Source organism: Anthonomus grandis, chromosome 13 (genome assembly GCF_022605725.1).
Source record: "Anthonomus grandis grandis chromosome 13, icAntGran1.3, whole genome shotgun sequence".
Classification (NCBI taxonomy): Eukaryota; Metazoa; Arthropoda; class Insecta; order Coleoptera; family Curculionidae; genus Anthonomus; species Anthonomus grandis.
The window spans coordinates 7,248,969-7,266,638 of record NC_065558.1 but is presented as its reverse complement, the minus strand read 5'-3'; the positions used below and the strand labels follow the sequence as shown (position 1 = coordinate 7,266,638).

At 31.1% G+C, this 17,670-nt stretch overlaps 1 protein-coding gene across 3 annotated transcripts in view; it reads right to left on the bottom strand.

Annotated features, from left to right (window-relative positions):
• Positions 1–14,767: 14,767 nt before the first annotated feature.
• The window catches only part of LOC126743531 (filamin-C), a 43,648-nt gene continuing 40,745 nt past the window's right edge, over positions 14,768–17,670 (bottom strand). For all 3 annotated transcript variants that reach the window (XM_050450654.1, XM_050450655.1, XM_050450656.1), the window contains 3 exons: positions 15,605–15,886; positions 15,374–15,553; positions 14,768–15,319 (listed from right to left, as the gene is read on the bottom strand). In XM_050450654.1, coding sequence (XP_050306611.1) covers positions 15,188–15,319; positions 15,374–15,553; positions 15,605–15,886 — 594 coding nt within the window. In that variant the 3' untranslated portion in view covers positions 14,768–15,187. The remainder of the gene's footprint in view (positions 15,320–15,373; positions 15,554–15,604; positions 15,887–17,670) is intronic.

Genomic DNA, 17,670 nt, shown 5'->3' with positions numbered 1-17,670 from the left:
TTATCTAAATATAATGTGATATAAGAAGTACCCTTATGCCTGGCATGCCTTGTGATCGAATGGAAAAGGTTAAACGTTTATTTCTTATAATTTCTTAAAAAAATTATGAGTTTTTGAGAAATTGCCCAAAATGGTGTCGGAAAGTTGAAAAAAAATTGTTCTTTAACAAAAATGGTTGTAACTTTTTTATTATATAAGCTAAGGAAGTAATTTAAATAGTGATCGATTGGAAAATGTTAAAGGATCATTTCGTAATTTTATAAATTTTTTGAGAAGTTATTAGTTTGTGAGAAATTTCCCAGAATGATGTCGGACAGTTGAAAAAAAAATTGTTCTTTAACAAAAATGGTTGTAACTTCGTTATCATGTTAGTTAAAGAGGTGATTTAAATAGCGATCGATTGGAAAAGGTGAAGGGACTACTTTATGTTTTTATAAATTTTTTGATAAATTATTAGTTTTTGAGAAATTGCTCAAAATGTTGTCGGAAAGTTGAAAAAAAATTTATTCTCTAACAAAATCGGTTGTAACTTTTTTATCATGTTAGTTAAAGAGGTTATTTAAATAGCGATCGATTGGAAAAGATGAAGGGACTATTTTATGTTTTTATAAATTTTTTGAGAAATTATTAGTTTTTGAGAAATTGCTCAAAATGTTGTTGGATAGTTGAAAAAAAATTATTCTCTAACCAAATTGCTTGTAACTTTTTTATTATCTTAGTTAAGAAAAAGATTTAAATAGTAATCGATTGAAAAATATTAAAGGATCATTTCGTGTTTTTATAAATTTTTTGGGAAATTATTAGTTTGTGAGAAATTTCCCAGAATGATGTCGGACAGTTGAAAAAAAATTGCTCTCTAACAAAATTGGTTGTAACTTTTTTACTATGTTAGTTAAGGAAGTGATTTAAATAGTGCTCGATTGAAAAAGGTTAGCGGTTCATTTTGTGTCTTAACAATTTCTTTAGGAAATTATCAGTTTTTGAGAAATTGCCCAAAATGGGGTCAGACAGTTGAAAAAAAAATTGTTCTCTAATAAAATTAGTTGTAACTTTTTTATTATGTTAGCTATGGAGGTGATTTAAATCATGCTCGATTGAAAAAAATTAAAAGATCCGTTACTATATTTACACATTTTTTCAGAAACCATTAGTTTTTGAGAAATCTGTCAAAATAAGGTCGAACAGTTGAATAAAAATGCAAATAAAAAACAATAAAATAACAAAATTCCTTCTAAAATTTTTATTATGTTAGTTAAAAAAATAATTTAAATGGTGCTTGATTGAAAAAGGTAAGAGGATCATTTTATGTATCTATAAATTTTTTGAGAAATCCTAATCTTTTGAGAAATTGCCCAAAATGTTGTTGCACAGTTGAAAAAAAAATGGTTCTTTGACCAAATTGCCTGTAATTCCTTACTAGTTTATCTAGGAAGATGATTAAAATTGCATTGTATAGGTAAAAGTTAAAGGTTGATTTAGAGCTTATAGAACTTTTTGAAAAATTATTATTTATGAAAATTCCACCCGATGGTTGGAAAAAATTTAGTTTTTTAACATACATCATTCTCACCCTTTAACAATCATAGGCTTCTTATACTCTCTAAATGTCGAACTCTTAGGTTGGAAATAACTGCCTGAAATTTGAAAAATAGTGTTCGAAGCATTAAGTAAAAAAATTTTTTCGATAAAAAGTTAAAAGAAAAAAATACAAAAGAAAAAAATACAAAAATCAGCAAAAATCCAAAATACTTATTATTCAGTGATAATCATTTTCTGAAAAAAAATATTAAGGCTCCTTACATAAGTGCCTGGAATTAAAAAATAGTTTTTATGTTTTCCAGGGACTACGTGCAAAGACTTTTTTTATACCTTTAATTACTTAAATTAATTTCCGATACATTTTCACATAATAGATCCAATATTTTTTCACAAGCTTAATAACGACTTACTGGATTAATTTACTGGAATTAAATTTGAAATCCATCTTACTGTCTGTAGAGGGATTCAATTATTTAAAATATTTACACGTATCTTTTATTCCAAGAACTTAACTTTTAAAAAAATCTGCCAGTTGAATCCTTCCAGGAGTCTAAAATATCCTTAACTGCCTGGAAAAAATTAGTACTATATTAAATTAACTAAGACTCATAATATTAAGGCACTTGTCTCTTTAAGTGTGTTTAAGTGCTAAAAGAGAAAAAATCTAGGACAAATTTTCACTAAAAAATATAACACAAAAATCAAATGTACCGTTGAAATAACAAAACGAAAATAAATGCCATATAAAAAAATTGGCATTCGAGCAGAAAAACGAGACTTCTTTTAACGCTCAATTTAAATAATTTATTGAATCCAAATTATTGCAAAACGTTTTAAAACTGCATAGTACAACTTCAAATCCAATACTCAGAACAGGTCACACGGTCATAGATACATAAAAACAATAAAAGTATGTCGAAATTAGATGGAATTCTCTAGGGAACAACCTTAGATGCATATATATTCATTTTATTCAATGGGTAGATGATAAAATTGTTAAAATTATAATATTTTAAATATGATTGGCAAATGTTTTTGCATTCAGTGTTTCTTTGAAAAAATAAATAATTAAAATTGACTGAAAGTTTCTTTAATTTAATAAAAGTGACTTAATGTCAGATTCAGATCAAAGTTTTTTCTGAATAATTCATAAGAATTACTTACTTTCCTATCATCATTTAATTTTTTTTCCAACATACTTAGCTAAAACCTTAAAAATCAATTCAATTGCCTTTTTTTAAATAATAACTAAATCTGACGAAACGCAGTTCAAGATAATGGCAACACGTGGCTGCTATACAGCATGGTGCCATAAAAAAATATGACCTATAGAACCTTAAGTACATCTGTAAGTTATTAAGGCATTTACAAAATATTTACGTTTTAACACAATAAAAACATGATACGCCTTATTAGTACCATCTGACGGATTTTAACGAGAAAAGTGCGATCGCTCTCTTATAAAATTAGCCACGGCCAAATTCGTCCTTAAGAGAAAAAAAAAACTGAGACACATGGTACCGGCCTAATGTAAACCACGTGGACAGTTTATAGATAGATATTCAGTAGTACCGATGATTACGTTGCTCTCATAGTAAAAAAGGACGCCACTCGCATTAATTATTATTTAAATAATACGCTACGGTACAGCGGTGTAATAATGTAGGACACAGTCATCATCTCGCGCTGCATAACTCGTTTTTAGCCATTTATTTATGTTTTTTTTTCAGAGAGATAGTAATGAGATGTTCTCACGAGGTTTTTTTTATTGAATTATAATTTTTAAGAGGGGTGTGACAGTTGTATTATAATCGAGGTCAACTGTAGATACTAGTCAAATACAGTTTAATGCATTTTCCTTCAATTGAAAGTCTCTTCTATTCTCTATCTGATCCATTCACTAATATTTCTGCGCCTCACCAAAAATTAAACTAATAATGTCATGTTGGACCTGTGGGTCTCTATACTACGCAAATAAAATTTTAAGAATTTAAAGACCAATTTTAAACACAACATTTTCCTATAAATAGTTTCAAATGCTCTCTTCAAATACAAAAATACACTTGAATTAAAAAATTGTCACTTGTCAATCGCAGGAAAACCTGTTGTTAAGGACTGATGGGGGACTTTCCTTACTAAATTTAAGAAAAACAAACAGTAGACATCTTTTAAGACTTCCAAGGAACCAAACGTTGATGTATTAATCGTATCTAACAGATGCAGATAATTCAGTTAATTGGAAAATGCAGCGTTCCCGAAAGTTGAAAAATGATCATTTCAATACCCATTTAATTAGAGGCTCTAACTAATTATGGAATTTTGAACAAGGGTTTTGCTCTGATTTGTTAAAAGAACTCGACATACGATAGATATGTTAAGTCAAAATCAGTTTAATTTAGTAAGTATAAAATTATGAAAATATTAATTTGCAAATAATTATTCTAAGAAAACACTCAATACCAGGACTTGGAATCAATAAAAGTAATTCAGGTAATAAGAGTTTTATAGCTTCAAATTGCATTTGGAGATTATACTAATGAAGTTCTTGATCAATCCATATCTCAATTCACCGACTTCATTATAAATTAGTACTCGGTTTAGATGAATGAAATAAACTCTCTCTTTGGCATATGAACTGAATATATTCCAAAGTCGGCTTAATTAAATGTAGGTGCCAGAAATTAGTTAGTTGACTATGAAGAGTAACCAGTGATTGCATCAATTTGAACGAGACCGGTTAATAGATCCGCATTTTATAAGAAAATGATGAGTAGTTTCATTTTGGTCATCTGTATAGCATTTAAAAGCAGCAATTATTACGAAAATGTTGGTTTCTTCTTGGTGGGATATTATCAACTAGTTTGTCTATACTCTCCATGAAATATTTATTAAATTTTTCTACTATTCTGCCTCTTCGTGGACTATTTCTCCTTCAAAATTGTTTTTTATAAGGTACCAAGATCTTAAGATTATTCCACAATTTTTCAAGATTATTTCTATTCTAATCTACGCATTTCTTATAACACTTTTCTACTCTAATTTTATACAAAACCATTTCTTATTATTTTTACTCATCTCAAGCACCCTCACTTTTATTTAGAACAGCCCTTTTATATAAAATATCCCTTTCCAGCGTCATTTTTCTAATGTTATAAATTATCAATTTTGTATCGACATATCGACCTCAGGACACATTCAATCTAAAACATATTTAGCTTCCTGGCAGTTGGCATAATTAAAAGAGTGATGGAAAAAACAAATGAACTGCTTTAAAAGTAAACCCATCAGTTTTGTCCAGGCAGTTGAGATCATAAAGGAGAAAGACAAAAAGAACTATGGCTGTAGTAACTCAAACCCTTAAAGAAGAAGAACATGCAAAAGAAGAAGATGTACATATACTTACTAGAGCCAATATACACCAGTTTTACTTCTGTATCAAAGAGGGAGGTGTCATCGCAGCAGTGTTTTGTGATGTAACTAAAGCTTTTGATTGGGTCAGCCAGAAGTTTTCAGAATTTTTTTTCACAAATTTAAATTTTTCCAAATTTTCCAGTATTCCGGAGTCATCTCTTTAAATCTCTTCCAGGGATTTCAAAAAATATCAAATAAATGATTGCATTGAACTTTTTTGAGTTCATTATTGAATCAAATAAACAAATTTAATCAAATAAACGGATCAGTCAATAAAGTCAAGTCAGAGCTTCTTATTCTAGTTAATGCTCAGCAGCTCATTTTTGTAGTTGTTCGCAGTTATATTTTTTCAAAGATCGCTGATATTTTATTATATCGGTAACTTCTTCTTTTTGTTGCAGATTTGATTAGTCACTTATTTAAGATGTCAGATGCTTATTATTAGTAATGATAAAATCGATTTATGTCTTACTTCTAGAAACCATGCTGGTAGTTGTTGAAAAAGTTGTGTGAAACCCTTTGAATAAATAGCATTTTAGTTAATTTGTTACCTGCTTCAACCAACGTCTGCAAATTCCTTAGAATTTTGATCTGTTTTACTCCAGATTTATCTAACTATCTGGAAGAATAATTCTTTGTTTCTTCCAGGCACTACAAACCAATTTTTATACATTAGAGGCTATTATTGCTTTATTCCAGATATTTGCAGCTATCTTACAGACTGCTCCAACAAACGCTTCTTTGTTTTCTCATTTTGCTTCTTCTTTTCTCATTTGCCTGGAAGAATATTTTCGTGTTTCTTTTAGGCACTACAAACCAATTTTTATGCCTTGAAAGCTATCAATGTTTTATTCCGGATATTTCCAGTCATCCTACAGACTGCTCTAACAAACGCATGCAAATGTATTACAAACTAATTCGTTTTTACTTCGGATTTTACTCAACCGCGTGGAAGAATAATTTATTGTTTCTTCCAGGCACTACAAATCAATTTTAACGCCTTGGAGGCTCTTATTGCCTTAATCTGGATATTTTCAGGCATCTTACAGACTGCTCCAACAAACGTATGTAATTTCGCTAGAATTTCAGTCTATTTTACTTTAGATTTTACTCAATTGCCTGGAAAAATAATTTCTTGTTTCTTCCAGGCACTACAAACCCATTTTTATCCTTTAAAGACTGTCAATGCTTTATTCCGGATGTTTTCAGTCATACTAGAGACTGCTCCAATAAGCTCATACAAATTCCTCAGAATTTAATTTTTTTTTACTTTAGATTTTTCTCAATTGCCTGGAAAAATATTTTCGTATTGCTTCCAGGCACTACAAATCCAGTTTTATGCCTTGAAAACTATTAATGCTTTATTCCGGATGTTTCCAGTCATCCTACAGACTGCTCCAACAAACGCATGCAAATTTATTACAAATTAATTCGTTTTTACTTCGAATTTTACTCAACCGCGTGGAAGAATAAGTTATTGTTTCTTCCAGGCACTACAAATCAATTTTAATGCTTTGGAGGCTCTTATTGCCTTAATCCGGATATTTTCAGATATCCTACAGACTGCTCCAAAAAACGTATTCAAATTCTTTAGAATTTCATCTCTTTTTACTTCAGATTTTACTCAGTTGCCTGGAAGAATAATTTCTTGTTTCTTCCAGGTACTACAAACCTATTTTTATGCCTTGAAAAATGTCAATGCCTTATCCGGATATTTCCAGTCATCCTACAGACTGCTCCAGTAAGCTCGTACAAATTCCTCAGATTTTAATTTTTTTTTACTTCGGATTTTTCTCAATTGCCTGGAAGAATAATTTCTTGTTTCTTCCAAGCACTACAAGCCCATTTTTATGCCTTGAAGACTGTCAATGTTTTATCCGGATATTTTCAGTCATCCTACAGACTGCTCCAACAAACGCATGCAAATTTATTACAAATTAATTCGTTTCTACTTCGGATTTTAATCAACTGCGTGGAAGAATAATTTCGTGTTTCTTCCAAGTACTACAAACCCATTTTTTTACCTTGAAATCTGTCAATGCTTCATTTCAGATATTTCCAGGCAAACTACAGATTGCTCCAACAAACGCATGCAAATTTCATTTCTTTTTACTTACTTCAGATTTTACTCAGTTGCCTGGAAGAATAATTTCTTGTTGCTTCCAGGCACTACAAACTTATTTTTATGCCTTGAAGAATGTCAATGTTTTATCCGGATATTTCCAGTTATCCTACAAAATACTCCAACAAACGTATACAAATTCCTTAGAATGTTGTTCTGTTTTACTCCAGATTTTTCTAACTGTCTGGAAGAATAATTTCTTGTTTCTTCCAGGCACTACAAACCAATTTGTATGCCTTGAAGACTATCAATGCTTTATTCCGGATATTTCTGGGCATCCTACAGACAGCTCCAGCTCTCCGAATTTATTACAAATTAATTCGTTTTTACTCAGTTGCCTGGAAGAATAATTTCTTGTATTTTTCAGGCGCTACAAACCCATTTTTATGCCTTGGAGGCTCTTATTGCCTTAATCCGGATATTTCTGCATATCCTACAGACTGCACCAACAAACCTATGCAAATTCCTTCAAATATTTTGTTCTGTTTTATTCCAGATTTATCTAACTGTCTGGAAGCATAATTTCTTGTTTCTTCCAGGCACTACAAATCTACTTGTATGCCTTGAAGACTGTCAATGCTTTATTCCGGATATTTCCAGTTATCCTACAGACTGCTTCAATGAGCTCACACAAATTCCTCAGACTTAAATTTTTTTTATTTCAGATTTTTCTTAATTGCCTGGAAGAATGATTTCTTGTTTCTTCCAGGCACTACAAATCCATTTTTATGCCTTGAAGAATGTCAACGTTTTATCCGGATATTTCCAGTTATCCTACAGAATGCTCCAACAAACGTATACAAATTCCTTGGAATTTTATCTTCTTTCACTTTAGATTTTACTCCGAAAGAATAATTTCTTGTTTCTTTCAGACCTTACAAATCAATTTTTATGTCTTAAAGGTTATTTTATTGCTTTATTCCGGATATTTCCTGGTATCCTACTGACTGCACCAACAAAAATTTCATTGTTTTTTTATTCCTGAGCTTCTAATAGCTTCATCTAGATATTCATTAAAAAATCCATTAATTTAGCATCTTCTTCTTTAAGTGCTTTACACCATACATAGACATTTCAATAAATAGTAGCCAAACAAAACTATCAACATGCAAATATTACTTCTTATAAACGCCATAATTTCCTCTGTTCTACTGTTGTTACTAGCATATTATTCCATTGGACCCATTAATGTTCAGCTCGCATATTCAGTATCGGGTGTTACACGAATTTCTTCCTAAATTTCCTGTTTCTGAAAAATCATATTATATTAAATTATTATGACTAGTAAACAGCAGTGTGACAATTCCAATAACTTGATGAAATTCCATTAATACACTTTGTTTCAAGCACTGGCTTCACATCTGTCAAACCCAGAAATCCATCTGAGACCATTAATATTACTGTTCTGTCTTGGTGTCCGACCGATATAATTTAGTTGGTTTAAGCTGGTAGATTTTCAATAAAATCGCCGTAGTCGGCATAGTAGGCGTCAGAATCCTGCTACAAACCGGAGAAATTGCCGGCCTTGTTTCATGACCTAGAAATTTCTTCGAGACACACATAAGAGAAGACAAGGACGTTAAAATGCCGAAGAAACGAGTCCGTGCCGGGCATGCGCTCCTAGTTATTCTTCGCCACATTTTAAGTTGAAACGGGGTACGTCGTTAGCCGACAGGCTTTTGGAGAAATCGTCGACGTACTTGTTCTTGAATATTGAATAGGCACACATTAGGCAGAACGGGCCTATAATACCTTAGGAGTGATAAATGTTTTGCATTTCCTAATGATGTCTTCAAACACTCTGTTAAATGTATAGCGTTTCAAAAGCCAAAGGATAAATATTTTCAGGATGTCACAGGACCTAAATGCATCGCCATCTATAGCTTTAGAAATAAGAACTGTTAATATAATTGACATAGGTGCGACAATAAAATATAAAGTCCAGTGCAACGATATATTAGAATGGTCACCCGTCAAAACACCAGCATTCCACCTGCCAAACAATGTAAATAGAAGGTGGATGACATTGTTTGGCAGGTGGAATGCTGGTGTTTTGACGGGTGACCATTCTAATATATCGTTGCACTGGACTTTACCTACTACATTTTTCCACCTGAACTCGGTGAGCCAATATTTTTTATTTATCTTTTAGAACTCACAATATTTAACGTGGTGCACTCAATTAGGAATACTACGTTTTTTTTGAATATTGATCGAAATTAATTACTTAAACATTGCAGTGACTATATATGCAAATTTTGTTATGATTTGAGGAGCGAAATCACTTTTTGGAATTACTGGACTTTTCAAGAGGTTAATTTGTTATTGGCCTCAAATTGAACTTGACAGGAAAATCAATTAATTTGGTCTCTTGGCAACGCTATTCGGAAGCCTGGAATAATCTGGATCCAAGTCCAATGAATATTCAGAATTGAAACAGAAGGAACTACCGTCGGAAAATCTAGAATTAAGTGACAATTTAGCTTACAGGTTTATAAAAGTCACGTTCTGACAATCCTGGAAACAGGACCTGAATGGATAATAAAGATTTTTTTTTAACTGGAAAAAATCCGCACAGTCTGGAACAAAATTGGCTATTTTCTTTCCACGCAAGAAATCACTTTTTAGTTGTGTTTAAATTAGTACTGAAAAAATAGTCTCTTGAATTTAGAAGAATGGAATAAAATGATGAATGTCTTCCAAAATGTCGATATTTTCAAAAATTGTATTTTTTAAGCTCTTTACGAAATTTTTAGGGAATGTTGTCCAAAATAATCTACTTTTTGTTGAATGATAATACCTCAATTGGTTTTCGAAATTTTGGAATTAGAAGGGAGCATTTCCCTTCACCCACCTTCCAAAGGTTGATATTTCCAAAATTAATGCCAAAACCCTATTCAACATTTCCAAAGAATATTCTCATTAATTTTTTATATTATGCGTAAGAAAGATATAAGAGACCATTTCAAGATTAATATCCTCAGACACCTCTAGTAGAAAAAAACGAAATTGAACTAATTGAATACTATTTTTTTCGAGCTTATTTTTTAATGAAAAGTCTGGAATAAACTTGGTTTTTAGGCAAAGAAAAATAATTTTTTTTGGCAACACTGTTGAAATGCCTGGAATTATTCCCTTATTCCAGGCATTTCAACAGTGTTGTCAAAAAAAATTGTTTTTTATATGAAATAAACAGCAATATATTTTTTAATGGAATAATAGTATATTGTATACCTAGCAGGAAAAGCCTAACATTCCCGGGCGATCGTAAAAATTGCCTGGCAATACGTAGTCCGAGAATGTGGCTTTTCCTACGAGGTCTACATACTATTTTTCCGAAAATCGGGAATCATTAAAATTACGATAAATTATTACTAATCATGTTAAAAATTTCAAATCAATATTATTATTTTTCCCTTAAATAAAAGAAGCCATGAAACATTGTTTCGTAACTACGGAAACGAAGTACATAATTTTAAATTGTCAAACTTGACGAGTGAAAAGTTTATTTGTGGCGTCTTTCCAAAGTGTTGATTTTTTAACGTTTTAAAAAGCCAAAGTAACGTGTAAAATGATGAGTGATGATGACCATTTCTGGAACCCCCCCAGAACTCACGGAGGCAGTGAATGCTGCATCATTGGAATTGTTACCAGTAAAATCTAGAAATAAGTATAACTATGCATACAACCGCTTCATGAACTACCGTACGAATAAAAATGTAACTTCTTTCTCGGAAAATGTTGTAATGGCATACTTCTTGGAGTTTGGTTCCAAGATAAAATCTTCAACTTTATGGGCCAATTATTCAATGCTGAAGGCAACCCTTGCAATTAGACATGATGTGGATATATCTAAATATTCAAAACTTCGGGCATTCCTGAAACGGCAAGCACATGCCTATAAGCCAAAAAAATCCAAGATTTTTAACTAAAGAAGAAATAAACAAATTTATTCAGGAAGCTCCAGATAAGGAATATTTAATGATTAAGGTAACTTACAAAACTTCAAATTATATTTGGATTATTTATATGCTTATTTATTGTTGTAGGTAGCTGTAATATTTGGAATTTCCGGAGCTTGCAGAATGGACGAGCTGGTTAAAACCACTGTACAAGATATACAAGACCTACTATCTAAACTTTTAGTTACCATACCGGATTCAAAAACCAATACATCAAGATCATTTATAGTAATAGTTATTGTCATACAAATAAAATTATTAGTTTGGAACATATTCAACAAAATAATGCTATTAGTTCCCAAGTTCTTCCAGTTTTCAATACTTGTACTAATTGTCAAATAACAGTAAATATAACAAATAATAAGTAATAATTTTAAAATATAATGTTAACCTTGTTTGTGCTGAAAGTTTTAAAAATAAAATTGTTTAGGAAAAATCCTGTTCGCATTTATGTTGTAAAGTTTACTGTATGGAAATAACATTTCCTTACAGTACAGAAATGAATATTTCCTTACTGTTATTTTCGGATGCCAGGCAATAATCAATTATTCCAGACATTTCAACAGTGTTGTCAAAAAAAAAAATTTTATATGGAATAAACAGCAATAAATTTTTTAATGGAATAAACTTGGTTTTCAGGCTAAGAAAAATATATTTTTTTGCAACACTGTTGAAATGGAATAAGGTGTAATAATTCCAGGAATTTCAACAGTCTTGCCAAAAAAACAATATTTTTTTTAGCCTGAAAACCAAATTTATTTTATTAAAAAATATACTTGCTATCCAGGCTGCAAAATTACCAGTTGGCAATAAGAAATCCGGGAATTATTAGGATTTTCGTGCAATTAAGACTTCAGAAATTAAAAATTGGAAAAAGATAGGAATAAAATGATGTTTTTTGGGTATAATTGGATATATTACAGGAGAAAGACACCATTTTCAGGCGATCCAAGCACTATTTAGACAACGAAACGATGATATTGAAAATAAATACTTTATGGCTGGAAAATACAGTTTCAGTTCGGAAAATTCAGACCCTATTTAGAAAATGAAACGATGATATAGAAAAAGGTGGTAAAAACCAATTATTATTTATATATTCCTATCAATCTGAAAATTAGAAGAGGATGGGAACAAAAACTGTTTTCCGGGTATAATTAGATACCTTTTCGGGCTATGACGCTGTTTTATACTAAATATTTACATATAAAATTATATTAAATTTAAATAAACAATGTTATTAAATTAAATATTGCATATATATTTTCTGCAGAAACATTGTTTTTCTTCAAAACAACCCTTACCCCCCCCACCCACCCCAAACATACGCCCAGTAAAAAATTCCTTTGAAAAATCACTGTTTTTCGTCCATAATATGTATTCTAATAGCACTGTTTTTGTATTAAATATTTATTAATATACATATATATAATTATCTCAAATTTACATAAACAAAGTGTATTATTAGATTGGATATTAACTATGAAACCAGCTTTTATTCATGCTTATTATTTTGGGAAAAAAAATTATTGTAAAAAAAAAATTCTTACTGGTAAGTGGTGTGGGGTGGGTGGGGGGGTAAGAGTAGGGTTAATGAAAAACGGCTTTTTTCCAGAAAATAATTGCCTGACAAAAAAATGCTATTTAAGAAAATTACAGGTAAGCCCTGAATAATCCAGATTTAAATTCAATGATTTCTAATAATAAAAATCTATTTGAACCGGTTAAAAAAGAAAAAAAATTGTAAGAAATATTTGGAAAACTACCTGGAAAAGTAAAGAAAATTCAAATTTAAGAAAATTACTCGTTAAATACCAACTGCATTCAACTGCTTGGACCAATAAAATAAATTTCCAGTGTTTGAGTTCCTGGGAAATTAAATTAAAAAAAAACTATATGTATTCTTCTATTATTTGATAACAACTTTTATGGAGTCAATAGTTTTTCCAATTTTAGGATTATTGCCTAAATAAAACAGGAATTTAGGAAGTCTTGCCTAAATAAAACAGTCTTGGACCTTCAAGAAAAAAAAAAGAAATTGCTTCTACTTAACTAAACTACTAGAAAAAAGAAAAAAAAATACTGTTAATAGTGAGAAATATTTAGATAGCTATCTGGAATAGCCAAAAAAAACTAAAATTGGCACTGAAACACTGGAAATCCATTTATTTGTCCAGCCACGAGTTCTTTTATCTGACAAGCCACGAGAAATAAGCTTGTTAAATAAAATAACTAGTGCCTGGACAAATAAATGAATTTCTAGTGTTCCAGTTGCATAGAAAAATTAAATAAAAAAAATTGTTATAGTAAGTGAGTATAAAATACACTTCTACAAACTTGAGAATATAAAAATTTGGTAAAATAAGAAAAATTCCTAGAAAAATTGATTCATTTTTAATAAAAATCGTAGTCAATAATTTTTTCAGTTTTGATTTAAGTAAAAATCGAAGAATTACAAAGTGTAACAAATAATAAATTATTTAAATAAAAAATTAGATATTTTATTAAGGTTTAAAAAAATTAAAAGCCTACATATTTAAAACTTTTAAGTAAACTTATATAAATAGGAAAAAAAATAAATTAAAGAAACTATCTATTTGTCGCTATTTGACTATTCTCTTCACTTTATTTGAGAATACTGAGAAATTATCTTTAGTTTTTTCTAAATTGATCATTCTTAGAACATTTGAAGTTTTTTTTCATGAACTCCAGTTACTTTAGGAGTCTTATTCCTGGATTCTGAGTCATTTTTGAGGGTCTGGCAAAATTTTTTCCAGTTTCAGTCCTACTGAGTATTTCCTTACTGGACCTTTTGAGTAAAATTAAAATCTTGTAGCTTTGAATGGATAGTTTTATGGTTCGAAGTGTTTTTCAACGAATGTGAGCTTAAAAAGATGTCTGACTAAATTTGGACTTTACAGATAGGGTCATTTTTCAAAAGTTCTTTTGATGGTATTTTATAGAAATGTTGAGTACAAAAAATTATTTTTTAAGTATATTTGAGTTTCTTTTAGTAAAGCGAGCTTAAAAGCTGTATTTTGAGTCTGAAGGAATTTGAGCGATTCTAAACTGTGGTTTCAGAGGAAACTAGCCCTGTTGTACTTAAGTTTAAGTATTTCAGGAATTTTTTCCATTTGAGCCTAATGTGATATCCTTCAGGTGAACCATGTTTTTCAAAAAAATCTGAGTCAGTTTGAGTACTTAGTTCAATCTAACAAAAATTAGATTGAAAAAGTATTTCTTTAAAAAATATGTTTAAATATTGCAAAAAAATCAAATTATCAATTTTTTAAAGAAGAAATCAAGGAAACATAATAATTAATTAATTAGTACTAAATGACGGAAAAATTAAATAAAATTTAATACCAATAAAAAAAATAAAATTGTTGTGATTTTGTTTAAATTCATAATTATCTATCATGTATTAAAATAATATTCATAATTTATTGATTTTCTACAAAAACCTAAAAAAAAATCTAAAATATGAAACCTTTAAAAAATCATTTTACAGTTTTTTTAGTCAAAAATCCTATTTTGCATTTATTTGCACCAAAAAACCCAAATCTACAAAATCTTGAAGTAACCCTGCTGTTACCATGGGAATATTTAATTTATTCCAAGAATGTCAATTTTATAGCTTTTCTTGGGATGTTCCCTAATAAATTTTAACATTTTCTTCTACCATCATACCGGAACACCAAATTTTCTTTAAGGTTAAAAAATAAAACTAATATTTTGTTAAAAAACAACAGGATTTTTATTAAAAGACTAAAATATACAATTTAAAATAATCTCGTTATCCTTCATTAATATTAGCGTAAATATAGATGCCTATAATATGACCAATTTCAGTACTTGTATTTTTCTTCTATTTCATTTTCTTTTAATAAATAATAATATAACAAACTATATTAAACAATTAAAAAAATAATTTTAAATAAAGATTTTCGTTTCGATGAAATACAGAGTGAACCAAAACGGAGCAAACTATTAGTGGCACTTTGCTCTCGAAAAAAAATTCTTCACTCATTCTAAGCCTTCATAAAAAATCCCTTATGCATGCTCCACCCTGTATAAATATTTTTTTTTAACTATAACAGTTTGTACTAAACTCCATTTAAAAATTCAACTAAGTTAAAAACCGATTGCTACTCTACAGGGAGGCGATATACCTCCTAAGCTCCTCCTGGGTGTCAAAAATCATCACGTGGAAGGGCGACCCGGGTACCAACTCACCCGCCCATTTAACTTCGACCCGATAATCACCAGGTTCCGTTGGATCATACTGAAAAATCACAACTTTACTATCGATTCGTTAACATAACAGAAGCAACAATACTTTGCACAATATGGTCCGATCCTTTTGACTTTCCCGTTGCATCTCCACCCTGAAGGCCCCCTTAGGGCCTCTCACTCTAACGGTCAACTGTCCCGCCCCCGCACCTCTGGTGTCACAAATAAACCTTGACTGGAAAGTCGCCAAGACCCCATGCTCTATGCCCGGCCCATAAACCCTAACCTAAAAACTATATTTTGCACATTTCCATTTCTATTTTGAGTTAAAGCTTACTTTGCTGGCATCGGGTGCTCCCGCTACCCTTAAGATGAACGGAGATCCTTGAACGTGCTGTCCGGCATATTTAATGGTAAGCTGATGTCTGCCGGGCTCTTGGGGTTTTACGTTAAGGGTAAACGTGGCGTCTCCATGGTCGTACAGTTCGCAGTAAGCGACTTTCCTTGGACCGGTACAGTGGGCGGTAAGTTCTCCAGGACCGGCCCTTCTCGTGTCTATCCAGGAGCGGATTTCGCGACCCACCACGCCTTGTCTTAGACCTTCACCTGAGCATAGGACCTGAAAGATGTTTTTGAGCAATTCTGTGCTTAAACTGGTTTTAGAAGATTTTGATAAATTTTACTTCTGAAAAATGTATCATTCATTCGTAATAATTAAAAAACTATTCCAGGCATTTATTCAAAGACATTAAAGTAGCATCATCGGCTCATTTAAAGCATTTGGCTTGTGGGCTTGCATTATAAGTGAAATGGGACTGAGGTTAGGCCTAAAAGTAGCAGTTGATTTACAGAGAAAAAGATTTCCCTTTAGAAAACATCTTCCGCAATCACTATTCACTCCACTTCAAATTTTTTACCACTTATTAGAATTATTCCACTTCTTAAATCATATGACAAAAAGAGAAAATAATTTAACGCAGTTTGAGGGTATTAGACCACCCGATAGAGAGACAGAGAGAGGATTTCTTTTACTATTCCAGGCACTTGGGTGCATTTAACCCTCTAAGAGAGGAAGAGAGAGAAAGTAAACTGCAAGTGAACTATCTATAAAAATTATTTTTCAGGCATTTAAGTGCATTTCATTATTTCAGAGAGAGAAAGAATAAACGATTACAACTCATTTGCCTGGAAGAATCTTGTTTTTTATTCCAGGCAGCTGAATACATTTAATCATCTGAGAGAGAGATAGAGAGTAAGAGAGTAAAACTTAATTACCTGGAAGAATTCAATTTTAGGAATTTAAGTGCATTTAATCCTCTAAGAGGAGGAGAGCAAGAGAGAGTAAAAGAGTACAACTCAATTGCTTGGAAGATTTTTTTTTACTATTCCAGGCACTTGAGTGCAATACTCTAAGAGAGGAAGAGAGATAGAAGAAACTCCAACTTAGCGGCCTGTAAGAATTTCCTATTTTTTTCAGGAATTTCAGTGAATTTAACCATATGAGAGAGAGAAAGAGAGAAAACGTAAGAGAGTTTAACTCAATTGATTTGCCTGGAAGAATATTTCTTTTTTGAATTCTAGGTAATTGAGTGCATTAGACCACACGGCAGAAAAAGAGAGAGAAAGAAAAAAGTACTAATTTTCAACTTAACTGCCTGAGAATTTCTTTTACTATTCCAGGCACTTGAGTGCCTTTAATCCTCTAAGGGAGAGACAGAAAGAGAGTAAAAGAGTACAACTTAATTGCCTGGAAGATTTTTTTTACTATTCCAGGCACTTGAGTGCAATACTCTAAGAGAGGAAGAGAGATAGAAGAAACTCTAACTTAACGGCCTGTAAGAATTTCTTATTTTTTTTCAGGCATTTCAGTGAATTTAACCATATGAGAGAGAGAGAAAGAGAGAAAACGAAAGAGAGTTTAACTCAATTGATTTACCTGGAAGAATATTTCTTTTTTGAATTCTAGGTAATTGAGTGCATTAGACCACACGGCAGAGAGAGAGAGAGAGAAAGAAAAAAGTAATAATTTTCAACTTAACTGCCTGAGAATTTCTTTTACTATTCCAGGCACTTGAGTGCCTTTAATCCTCTAAGAAGAGAAGAGACAGAAAGAGAGTAAAAGAGTACAACTTAATTGCCTGGGAGATTTTTTTTTACTGTTCCAGGCACTTGAATGCAATACTCAAAGAGAGAAAGAGAGATAGAAGAAACTCTAACTTAACGGCCTGTAAGAATTCCCTATTTTTTTCATGCATTTTAGTGAATTTAACCATATGAGAGAGAGAAAGAGAGAAAACGTAAGAGAGTTTAACTCAATTGATTTACCTGGAAGAATATTTCTTTTTTGAATTCTAGGTAATTGAGTGCATTAGACCACACGGCAGAGAGAGAGAGAGAGAGAAA